The sequence below is a fragment of the Chlorocebus sabaeus genome, chromosome 9 (assembly GCF_047675955.1).
Source record: "Chlorocebus sabaeus isolate Y175 chromosome 9, mChlSab1.0.hap1, whole genome shotgun sequence".
Lineage (NCBI taxonomy): Eukaryota > Metazoa > Chordata > Mammalia > Primates > Cercopithecidae > Chlorocebus > Chlorocebus sabaeus.
In genome coordinates this window covers 20,827,631-20,840,844 of record NC_132912.1, presented here as the reverse complement: position 1 = coordinate 20,840,844, position 13,214 = coordinate 20,827,631, and the positions used below count along the sequence as shown (strand labels likewise).

The 13,214-nt window shown below is 35.7% G+C and overlaps 1 protein-coding gene across 3 annotated transcripts in view; it reads left to right on the top strand.

Moving 5' to 3' along the window:
* NEBL (nebulette) overlaps positions 1-12,813 on the top strand; it is a 380,625-nt gene extending 367,812 nt beyond the window's left edge. For 2 of the 3 annotated variants that reach the window (XM_037983388.2, XM_037983387.2), the window contains 2 exons: positions 5,482-5,588; positions 6,862-7,472. In XM_037983388.2, the coding sequence (XP_037839316.1) occupies positions 5,482-5,588; positions 6,862-7,038 (284 nt within the window). In that variant the 3' untranslated portion in view covers positions 7,039-7,472. Of the gene's footprint in view, positions 1-5,481; positions 5,589-6,861 lie in introns of all 3 variants that reach the window. The other variant, XM_008002452.3, reaches the window with a different exon arrangement.
* Positions 12,814-13,214: the final 401 nt, after the last annotated feature.

The window sequence follows — 13,214 nt, the reverse complement described above, 5'->3', positions numbered from 1 at the left end:
CAAACTCCTGAGCTGAAGCAATCTACCTGCCTCGGTCTCCCAAAGTGCTGGGATTACAGGCGTGAGCCACCGTGCCCGGCCAGGACTAGACAGGATTTAACTAGGCTCCAGTTCATTATTTAATACTTTTTTCATAACTAGCAGATATTCATACTTTCTCTTTTAGCAATTCCTCTCTGATTGTCTCAATAGGGGTTCTTTGTCCTAAAAAGAAAAACAAAACCTCATTAAATTCTTTGACATGCATTAGCTGATAAAACAGTAGTCAAGTATTAGAAAATATGACAATAATTGCATTGTATCCTAGACTCTTTATTGGGAAATTTCTGAATGGTGATTTTCTCCCTTTTTCTGGGTTTTTTCAAAAAGTAAGCCCATTAAAAAAAAAACCTCAGATTATTTTCTCTTTTCACATTACATCTGTAGTTAGTCCATAAAGTACTGTTTTTTTCCCTCCCTTCCTTCCTTCCTTCCTTCCTTCCTTCCTTCCTTCCTTCCTTCCTTCCTTCCTTCCTTCCTTCCTTCCTTCCTTCCTTCTCTCTCTCTCTCTCTCTCTTTCTCTTTCTTTCTTTCTTTCTTTCTTTCTTTCTTTCTTTCTTTCTTTCTTTCTTTCTTTCTTTCTTCTTCTTCTTTCTTTCTTTCTTTCTTTCTTTCTTTCTTTCTTTCTTTCTTTCTTTCTTTCTTTCTTTCTTTCTTTCTTTCTTTCTTTCTTTCTTTCTTTCTTTCTTTCTTTCTCTTTCTTCTCTCTTTCTTTCTTTGTATTCAGAATTTGGCCATCGACGGTATAGTCATTGAGGGGCCTTCGAAACCTTCCCCTTATCTTTGATGACTTGAAACCTTAACTGTGGCTTCACTACACAAATAATTTTTCTGCTGCCTTCCTGTTCAGTCTCTCAGCCTCTGTTGTATTTTGTTCTGTAAAGTGGGAATGGTATCTGTTTTAGATAGTTGTCGCAGTGATTAAATGACGACATACAAAGCACCATGCACACCAAGGACACTTAATCATATTCTCTTCTTTCACGCACTCTGCGTACATCCCCCACAGTGAACTTCCTTTTGAGTACTCTTCAACCTTTATTGTGGGTACATTTCTTCCTTTCATTTACTCTAATCTTTGTGTGTTTACATATATGTCCTCTTTTTTCCAGTTTTAGATTTGGTAAGCCTCTTAAAATGTTCTTAGCAGGGTGCAGTGGCTCATACCCGTAATCCCAGTGCTTTGGGAGTCTGAGACAAGAGGATTGCTTGAGACTGGGAATTTGAGACCAGGTTGGGCAATGTAGCAAGATCCTGTCTGTAGGAAAAAAAAAGAATTAGCTGGGCATAGTGGCGTATGTCCAGCTACTTGGGAGGCTGAGGCAGGAGGATCACTTGAGTCCAGGAGTTTGAGGCTGAAGTGAGCTGTGATCACACCACTACTCTACAGCCTGGGTGACAGAGTGAAACCCCATCTCAAAAAACAAAACAAAACAAAAAAAACTTTTCTTCCTCCCTTTCCATCTTCTCCTTTATGATCTTCACATGCATTCACTTCTTTATCTTGGTTTTATCTCTTTCCATTTTAATAATAAACATTAAACAGAAAATGTTAGTGTAGGCTATCTGTGGAAGTACTTTATTGTACAGTAGAAGAGATATTTTGATATTATAAATATTGTAGAATATTCCAAATAGAGCCTGAAATGCTAAGAGCTTCAGTCAGCTTCTAGATCTTTGGTCAATAAATCTTACCAATGTGAAATGAAAGTTGAGTCACACTTGTGTGTATTTTCATTGACTTAGTATAACTAAAAATTTATTTGTGGCCTTAATGTTGTTGAAATTAAACAACCTGTCAAACTCAAACTCCTTGGTTAGAAAAGCCATTGTCCCCCATCTGTAGCAATGCTAATGGTACCTGATTACTAGTTTAATAAACAGGGCACTATGCTTTTACTCTTAGATTAAAAAGCCCTTCTTTGTTGCCAAATTAACTTAACATCTTGTTTTTTAAAAAATCCTTTGATTCCACGTGTTCATGGAAGAAATGTCATACATGGAATAGCTGTCTTTCAACCAAATTCCCAATGAACCCAATGTAAAGCCATTGCTTTAGATTTCCTTTTCCTTGTTTCACCTAAGTTTCAAAAAAAGGCATTCATGTAGCGTAACAATAGAAAAGCAGAGTTTATGCAAAGTCTTCTTAAATTGCCATTTGCTTTTACTAAGTTGGTTTCTTTAGGCTTTCAATTATGTTTGTCTGTTTTTTTGTTTTGTTTTGTTTTTTTTTTTTGGAGACAGAGTTTCACTCTGTTGCCCAGGCTGGAGTGCATGCAGTGGCATGATCTCGGTTCGTTGCAACCTCCTCCTCCCGGGTTCAAGTGATTCTCCTGCCTCAGCCTCCTGAGTAGCTGGAATTACAGGCGCACGCCACCACGCCCAGCTTATTTTTTGTGTTTTTAGTAGAGCTGGGATTTCACCATGTTGGCCAGGCTGGTCTCAAATTCCTGACCTCCCGTGATCTGCCTGCCTCAGCCTGCCAAAGTGCTGGGATTACAGACGTGAGCCATCAGTTATGGTTTTTTATAACCCCTGTAGGAGTTCCCTAAAAACTCTTTTATTGTTCCAAGTATAAGGTAGATAAGTAGGTTTTATAATATCAAAGAAACTTTTTAATAAGTAATTCAGCTAGAGGGCAAATGAGAATAATCAATAAAGGCATGAAGATAAACTGCAAGGGCTAGATAGATGGTTATATTTACTCGAAAGTTTCTCATTCTAAACTCTCTTCCTTGCTCTCTCCAACATATACACATTTAGGACTAATACATTACTTTCTTTTCTTGCTATATTTGGCAGTAGCACAGGTTCCCTTTGAAAGTCAGATATAAGTAAGGAGTAGGCATAAATATACCTTTTGTGTGTATGTGTGTGTGTGTGTGTGTGTGTGTGTGTATAAAGCGACCTTGAGATAAGGTCGCTCTCTGTCCCCCAGGCTGGAGTGTAGTGGTGAGATCACATGACAGCCTTTATCTCCCAGGTACAAGCAATCCTCCCACCTCAGCCTTCCAAGTAGCTGGGATCACAGGCATGTACCACCACACACAGCTATTTTTTAAATTATTATTGTTATTTTTAGTAGAGATAGAGTCTTGCTATGTTGCTCAGGCTGGTCTCAAACTTCTAGGCTCAAGCAGTCCTCCTGGTTTGACCTTCCAAAGTGCTGGGATTACAGATGTGAGCCACCATACCCAGCATACTTATTTTTTGAAAGCCAAAATGAGAGAACATTGTTAAGCAACATTCTTGAATTGTCAGTACTTATCGGGCACTAAGCTGGGACTGCGATGTATAAACTAGGTGAACCTAAATGTATTACAGAGTATGAGATAGCCTATTTTCCCAGTTTTTTCAGTGTCCGTTCCTGAAAGTTTTTCCTAAACATTTAAAGATGGCTGTGCTTACCTCTACACATCAAAACTTAAAGTTCATAGTTAAATGTTATAACAATGAATTCGAATTTAATTTTTATAAATTTACAGCGATGTTTATATTTAATCTTTAAAACTTCACGAATAGATTCAAGTAGTAATTAATGAAGCCATGAGTTGTTTAAAAATCAGTGCAAGACTAACAGTCTGGGGTATGCAGCCTGAATAATTTAATTGGAAATAACCCTGAGTAGCCAGTGACATTTTGTTAATTGGGTAAAAGGCCAGGTGCCCAGGCCCATCCGTGCTCCAGGAGAGCAATTGTTTCTGTCACCCCTTTCCTTCCTGGCATGCCTTGAACATAGTGGATAGTAATAATTATTGTTACCATTTGTGAAGGCTTACTGTGTGCCAGGAAATGCAGTGTGCTCTGTGCACACATTAACTGATCAATATTTGCTGAGAGGAGAGGCAGTGAATGAATAAATGGTCAGTGCTTCCAGATTCTAATACATAGAAAAGCCTCCTTACTTAGCTAATTAAGAGGGCCTGGAGATCTATGGGAATTTCATTCTTTTTTCTTCGTGAGTGGATTTTGACAATATCCTTAATATCTCTTGACATCAAATACTTAAATTTTGTTGATAAAGTTAAAAAGTGTTCTTTTCTGAAGTATTTAATATTTAATGATGTTTTAATGATTACAATATACTATAATTCAAGTGGAGATCTTGGCTATTTCTTTTTGGTCCCCTATCTGGACATTAAGCATAATTTGTAATAACTTTATAAGATAAATTCACTCAAGAACTATTTTAAAAAATCTCCTTTCCATCTAATGTAATTATCATCTGGAGAACATATTCAATGATTTGTAATTTTCTGATGATTAAACTTATTTAAAGTATTGATGATCTCACTTATCATTAGAGTGAATTTTCTTCTTATAAAATATTAATTATTCATAACACCCAGAATGAAATCTTATTTCTTTTACTATAAAAACTGTTCTGAATAAATCAACCCATTATAATTACTTTATATACTCAATATGATTAAACAAAAATGGCAAACTATTATGTATTTTATAGCACATATGACATATAAATTTACTAATGTAGCATATAAATTATTCAAAAGACAATGAAGGGCCTGCTATGAAAATACCCTCATTTATAACTCATGTTTCTGGCCACAGGTAACTTAAATACATTCACAGAGAAACACACAAGCTTATGTCTGCTGATTCTGTGGGATTTTAAAATCTAGCTTCTGTGTTGGCTTCTCTAGAATTTTGAGCTCTTCAAAACATGAACTATGCCTTTTGAATGTCATAATTAGTGGTTTGGAGAGCATAAACTAAAGGAATACTATTTTGATTTTTTTTAATATAGAACAATAATATTTATGAAATTCTTTAAGTGGTTTGTTTTCTCGGGTGTTTGTAACATATTTAGCTGACTTACTTAGTCTTGATAAGTCAGCTGAATATCACTTATTCATAAAACAAAGACATCATATATTCTGAGTAAATGTTTCTTTAAAGGGTGTAGACTTTTTAACTACTGACAAACATATGTTGCTAAACATACATTATGTTTGCCATCTTTGTAAAAGTAACATTCAGCTGTATGTCTTGAAATATTGACAGTATCTGTTATATGAGAAATACCCTGTGAAAATGTTTATACTCTGTCATTAAATTCCTTTAAAATTCTTATTTTTCTTTTGGAAAATGCCTAAAAGGATCACATGGTCAAATAAAAACATGATTTCATTAAGGGAGTATGAAAAATTTTTGTTTATGTTTTTAACATAGCATCTGCAATAGAGCAACAAGAATGTTTAAAGTATGTTTAACTGCATGCCAAATTATGTTTCCCTAATTACTAAGATTTCTACTAATCTAGAGATCACTTACAACACTGCAACCCAAATTTCACAGCACTGAAAAGGCGTTTTGTTTCAGAAGCTTCTAGCAGAGCATAACATCACTCTGAGGGCTTGGGATGGGTGTTTCGAGGCTAGCTTTAAGGAATCTTTGTGTGTGTGTATGTTTAACACGCAGCACCTGTTCTTCCCGGAGCCTATCAGCAAAGCCATTCCCAAGGCTATGGCTACATGCACCAGACCAGTGTGTCATCCATGAGATCAATGCAGCATTCACCAAATCTAGTAAGTGTCCATTTGATATGTTCCTCCTTATCTGGTCTTTCCATTTCACCTCAAGCGTGTAAATACGTGTGGAATAGAGTTGACTGAATATTGTGTATTTTCATTCAAAGATAAATGATAATGTGTTGCCATTTATACAACTCTTTTGAAGGAAGCAAAAAGCTTACAGAGGTAAACTGTTGAGAAAGGAAGGCAATAATAAGCATTATATAAAACAATAAGGCATCCAAAGAATCTACCAGTACAATATCCTAGTTGTTGCTTCATGATTGGTACTAGCTGATTATGATCTTTATTCAGGCCTTAGGAGCACAGATATTGATGGTTGTATTTACAAGTTCATCTTAAAATGAACACAAAAGCCTAAATTATGTGGCCAAAATATATCTTCAAATCTCCCATTGGAAATCTTGAAGAACTGGTTCATATATTCAGTGTAAAATTTGGAAGTAGTGTTCAACATTTGCTTGTTATACTTGGCTTCTCATGCAGAAATTTCTTCTACAAGCCCTTGACATAGTCTCTTGGTCTTTGCCTTAACACCTAGAAAACTCTTCTATACTGTCCGGTAACTTGAATTGCTCTAAAATTCTTTGGGTCCCAGCCAATGTCCTCGGTCTGTGAATATACTTGATTTTGAGATTGTCTGATGTTAATGTTAGCTACATGCTTAGCCTTAAACAAAAACAAATATAGGAAAACTCATTATAATCATAATATAATAAGTATAATTGAGTATGTACCTTAGCATTCAGAACATTTATATGCTAAATTTCTCCCACAGTGATACAGAAACCTATATAGTGAATATATTATGGGTTTTTTCTTTCATTTGTTTTACATATTTTTAAGAGGAAATAAACACTTTTAGCATCTACTTAAGAAAAGTACATTGCCAGGAGAGATTTGGACTTCTCTGACATATGACGAGTTTTGTTCTCTGAAGAATATGAAATCACATATAATCTAAGGTTTCTGGGGTTATGTGAAGTTGAGGGGAATTTGGCTTTATTATTTCAAAGCCTACTTTTTGATGGGCTAGCTGTTGTATTTAGTGACTTTTCTATCCCTGTTCCAAAAATATTAAGCTTTTTGCTAGACTAGGAAACTTGAGATCGGCACGATGAGATGCTAAGTTTACAGATTTCCAGAGATCCATGTGTTTGAAAACATTCCTAATAGTTACTTTATGTCTGGGTTGATGTGTTGTGATTGGAGTTTGTGACTGTAGCTATTTTGGTATTCATCGTATAATCCCTTCTTCCTTTCTCAGAGGACCTACCGAGCCATGTATGATTACAGTGCCCAGGATGAAGACGAGGTCTCCTTTCGAGACGGCGACTACATTGTCAACGTGCAGCCCATTGACGATGGCTGGATGTACGGCACAGTGCAGAGAACAGGGAGAACAGGAATGCTCCCAGCGAATTACATTGAGTTTGTTAATTAATTATTTCTCCCTGCCCTTTGAGCTTTATTCTAATGTATCCTAAACCTAATCTTTTTAAAAGATAGAAGATACTTTTAAGACAACTTGGCCATTATTTTACAATGATGTATCCTTCCTTTGACAATTAGACACACAGGTACCAGGAAGAAGGAATGACCTCTGGGCTGAAAACAGCAGCATTTTCAGTAATTCCTACAAACGAAAATCATTGTGTCTGGACACCTGGTGCTGCTAATTGTGTTCATGGTTTCCTTTGATTGGCTATTGAACCCTTCTGGGAAATGTATTTTTGTAGACTTTACTAGAGATGTTGATTGTCCCTTAAATGTAGCGTGTATATGAAACTTCTTAGCTGTCACTTTGGAATCACCCCAAGCCAATTCTCTTAACTTGGTAATGCAGCCAATAATTTAAAACCCATTTTGCTTTTGAGTCATGAGGCAATTTCCAATATTAGTGAAAATTGCCCAATATAACAAGTGTAAACAGTGGCAGAAGGACAGTCTGGTTAAAATTATATTGACTGGTGGCCTTAGGGATCTAGAAACTTCTACTAAACAGAGAAATTTCCTTGTTCCCTAGGCTGACTGGGATCTATTTATTTCTCATTTGTACCAAGGCGTCTCCTACTCTCCATTTATATTCTATGGACCCAAGTCTATGCTCCGTTCCACGGAACGCCAGGACCAAATAACTTCACAGCTACTCTGCAAAGGGCAAATTATAGTGTCATTGATATAATTTCCCTAGTAGCACCTACCCTGTTGCATGTCATGTAGATTCAAGCTTCTGTAACATAGGCAGCTGCACTGCGCGTTCCTATTATTGAAGCAAAAAGGGTGACTGATACCTAAAAACCCTTTCTTCCTCTAGTCGCCAGCTCATCAGAAAACCATCCTTTGAAAAGATGCTTGAGATTTTCCTCCTGCATTGCACTCTAGTTTTGAAGGATTTACACCTTAGGAAATAACATGTATAATCTAGTAAATAAGCGATTTAGGTGTTCTGTTGAACAGCTTTGATTAACTTAATGCCACCATTGATTTCAAAGTGAAGAAAATGTAACAGGAGCCAATGAAGCAATGGAAGCTGGAGTGTGACTGGAAAAATACCTGGCAAACCAAGTTACCAATTCCATACAGAGATGATCTGGTGTCTTCTTTTGGAAAATGGTATTCAAATTCTGGAATGGAAATCTAGCCACCAAAACTGGTTAATCAAAAGACGTCCTTTTCCGTCTTCTGGCTTTTATTTTCTAAATCATGTTTAAGGGAATGAAACAGGAATGTCATCAGAGATTTTTCAGTACAGGCCCAAGAGCCTGTTCTCTAAGAAAGAAATCGTTGTCATGTTTTGATTTTTGAATAGGTGACTTTGCAGGCTTTCACTAGCCCTTGCTGGTGGGTCTTGAAATTTCATCCAGAGCCTGCAGTCAAGGTCACCAAGCCACTGGCGTCCATCAGCAAGCCTGTGTCTTTCTGATTGTGCCGTTTACTGTGACCTGCAACAGGGTAGCATTCATTTAGGGTCTGATTTCACAGTTATGATAAAACCGAAAAAGCAAACATTGCGAAAATGTACTAAAATGTATGGGTTTTGGGGATATCTGCCTTATATGTTATATTCAAGGAAATTAACAAAACATCCTGTAAAACATCTTTTAAGGAAGCGTTTACTAGTCCAAAGGCCAAAGCTAATTTATTTACACTTTAGAAAAGGTAGCACATGCTTTTGAAAATCTGTGATTTCATTTTATTAGGCTAAAAGAGCAAATAAGCTTTATTATACTGAAGCAGCATTTATATGTCACTGACATAAAGTTGAAAAAATAAATGCAGGCAAATAACTAGAGACTTCTTTAAAGGGGGTTTGGCTGGTTTTCTCTCATTGAAATGGCCAGTCATGATTAAAGTGATAAAACCCCTTATCTGTTTTGGTACATTGTACACAACCCTACAAAAATAAACTGAACTTGCAATATTTTTGCAAGAATATCTGTCATTAAAACTGAGGATAAAATACCTGCTCAATTTTATTTTACTAAGTATATATTTACGTTTCACCAGGGCAGGCCATTTTCTTTTGTGATTATAAGAAAGAGTAGTTGTTGATTAAATGTTCAGACTAAATGTAGGACAGGTACAATTTTGGGATAAATAGCACATTTATAGGAACCGCGATGAAAACTGACTTGAAATAATGCTTGTAATCAGGAAAGTAATTTCATCCACCCATTTCAAAACCAGATTCACTGAACATAAAAGTCAATACATATTTGAGGAATAAGTCTCCTAAAAGTTTAAGCTTCATGTAATAATGTTTGCATAGCAAAATATTTCTGCTTCAAGCCTTTAGGAATTAAGATCTGATCAGAATTCAACTAGAGGGTAGTTATTTTACAATGAAGACTGAAACTGAACAAGATGTTGCATGCTTTTGAGGCCATAATTTGGTAGTGTTGGCAGTTATTAATAAAGCTTGTCAGGATGTTAAGAATCTTAGGAGAAATATTGGAAAGGTATATGTATAAAACCAAAGTGCTATTTTTAAAAGCATCATTTAAACAAAATTACATGCCTGAACAACTTTTCCACTTTCCATGTCCTTCCCTCCCACCTTCAATGGAGCAACAAGTATCTTGTGCATAAAGCTGACAGCTAAAGAAGATTTTAAAAATTGAGTTAAAGATGACTGTGTAAATGTCCAAGCACAGAGAGCATGCACCTGTCTTTCTGAAGTTTGATGTGTTCTCAAGCCTGACAGAAGCACAAGGAACAGTTTGATACACTTTTAAAAGGTTCTGAAAACAAAGCTATATGGGGATCCTCTCTCTTTCTCTCGAGCAAAGTATAGCAACAGAATATATTGCTTTTGTCGTAAGCTTTTGTAGTATGTTTTTACTGATAATTCTTGTTCTCTAGAAAGCTTTCTATTTCTAACCTATGGCAAAATGAATCCTTCATGTCTTCTTGTTATTGTTTACATACTTGCAGTGTAGCCCAGTTTGAAATATTTATCTGGTTATCAAATGTCCATGGAGGAGGCTCTTGATGATCCCAGGTCTCCCCGACCTCCGTACACCACACAGGCATTTGTAAGCACAGTTTCCTCAAGCACCTTGTAGGAATATGGATAAGATTAGACCAGCCCCTCTCTGGCCACTGGGTTTATTTCTTGAAGAAGATGCAGATCTGGTTTTTCCAATGTGCCACAGTCTTTTTACCTCTTCTCCATGCTGAGCTTGACAGCACTCTGGGAATGAGGAACGAGACTTTTCTAAAAAGACAGTGGAAGTTCAAAGGGTGTACCTTGTTTTCAGGTTCATCCATCTCCAGTGGAATGTTTTAAATAAAAGGTGAAGAAAACGTGTGTGATCTTTAATAACACATCCCTATAGAAAGTGGATAAAATATATACCAAAACTATAATACAGATATATACAAATATAGGTGCCTTTTTGATTACTCTTGTTTGTCTAGTATGGTCTTGGAAAGAAAACCAAGCAAGAAAGTTGCTGCGTATTCTGTAGTAATATTTTATTACACATGATTGATATTTTTGTGGTAGGGAAGTAGGATGCTCCTGACAGATATTAAAGGTGTTAGCTGATGATTGTATTTTATCTCTAAAGATTTAGAACTTTAGAAAATGCCCACTTCTTCCCGCTATTTCTGAAAGGTTCTTTGTGGATTTATATATAGTTGAGCTATATAAACATTAACTTTAGATTTGGGATTTAAAATGCCTATTGTAAGATAGAATAATTATGAGGCTGGATTCACTACACAAGATGAACTTCACTTCATAAATTAATTATACCTTAGCGATTTGTTTCTGATAATCTAAAAGTGGCTAGATTGTGGTTGTTTTGGGTAACATGATATGGAGGTGGGAGAGCTTTTAGTTAAGTAAGAAGCTATGTAAACTAACAAGGATGCTAAAATAAAAGTCTCTGAAGTATTCCATGCCTTTTGGACCCTTTCCTGGCAACTAACTGTCAACTATTGATCAAAAAAGTCAAGGCATTGTATGTTGCTTCTGTGGTTATTATTCCATGATGCTTAGACTACTTGAATCCATAAACTTGGAAGAATCTTTGAGCAAATTTTCTCAATTGTCTGTATGACTTCAGTATATTCATGGGAATTCCATAGGATTTTTGTGTTTGATATATGGTATCCAGTTTGCATAGTATCTACTTCTTTGTAATCCAGTTGCTGTTAAGAATGATGTACTTTAAAGGAAAAGAGAAAACTGCATCACAGTCCCATTCTCCAGTGTCCATGCAATGAATTGCTGAGCATTTAGGAAGCATCACCAGGTGTATTACAGGCATGATGTGAAACTTGATATTTGACCTGTGATCAAAACTGAACCATTGTGCAGTTTGGCTTCTATTTGCTTCAAAATATGTAGAATTGTGGTTGATGATTAATTTGCAAGACTAACTTTGAGAGTGTAACAGTTTTGAAGAAAACATTGAATGTTTTCCAAATGAAGGGGCTTCACAGAATGTTACAATGTTATTAATATAATTTGGCTTTTGTTATGCAAATTGTTAACACCAGCTATTAAAATATATTTTAGTAGAAATGCTTTAATTCATATTTTTTTCCTCTACACTGTGAATCTTTAAGCCTTGGTGGACTAGAGCAACATCGCGCTGCCCAAAGGACTAACCTATGCAAACTAGTTCACATTTTAGTGGATGTCGCAGTTAATGTGTAATAAGACATTATTTCCCCTGCATAATGTACAACAGCATTGAAATGACATATTAAGCCTAGCATCACATTGTATAGTATAGTCACTCACAAACCCTTCAAGGCTACCCTAATCATTAACATTAATATTTGTTTAAAAGCAAATCACCGATTTAGCTATTGAAACTACTTGAATGACGGCAAACCAGGAATGACAGATGGCTGTGTCAGCAATGGCTTTAATGTGTTCCCTGCAAGTGATCTCCTATGATAAAACTGTGTTCTCAAATGCACTCTCTTCAGGGTCTTAATATTCTGTGTCTTCTCTCTGTATTTGTAAAACATTATAACACATTAATTTCCTATCTCTACACATTTGGTTTGCTTAAATAAATGCAGGATATAAAAAAATGGTTCTACTTCTTGGCTCTCACTGTGGTTTCCTGGAGCATGGGTTGTTAGATGTAAGTAATGCACCCTCATAATACCCTGGGTCTGAGTAACATGACAGCTCACATCAAATCACATCAGAGGTGTGTGCTGGCTTCAGTGTATTTACATTGCTGAATCAGTCAAGATATTTTCCTCCCCCAAATGAACTTAGTTGTAAGTAATAACAGTATTATGCTTTTCCAAGCTCAGTATCTTTCTGATTTTATATCAAAGCACTGCAACAATGCTTCATTGTAGTTAACTTCTTTCAAGAATAAATTCCTCATATGTCCTCAATAGTACAGTTCTAATTTCCTTATATTCGTAAGATAAAAGAAATGGCTTGGAGCAGAGAATAGAAAGTGCGCAAATTGGGTACATAAAATGGGAAGAAACTGATTTCTCAGCTAAGAAAGGCTCATTTATCATAGAACACAATTGCTTTTTTTCCCCCCTATGCTTCCGATAATTGAAAAAGTGAGTGATTCCCTATTTTTCACTCTCACATAAATCTATGCGATTTGGATGCTAGTCTTACTGTATTATTTTGTAAAAGTTGGTCTTTGGCTCATAATCCTTCCTAATTGTAAATTGAAAAACTTTGCGGATGACATCTCATAGAATAAACACTTCCTCCAAATATTGGATTTTCTGGTTTTTATATTCCGTAAGTATGAAATGGATATTTTGATAGTATTATGAATTAAACACACCGTATTTGAAATTACAAGGCAGCACAGTTATTTATTTGAAGAATTTACTACCTTTTTTCCCCTCTGAGACTATTTTTTTTTCCATTCACGATTATAAATGTACTGTTTGTAACCCAGGCCACAGAGGAAATGAATACTTTAGATTTTTTTTTTTTCTGACAAAAACTAATTTAGGTTTTAAATAGACTGTGCTTATAATTTTATTATCTTAAGCATTTGTGAGGTTAGTTTTACAGGTAACTGTGACATATCCACCAAACAATTTTTCTACCAAAATAACTTTCTATAAAAATACTCATATATAATAAACTAAAAAGTGAAAAGGGAA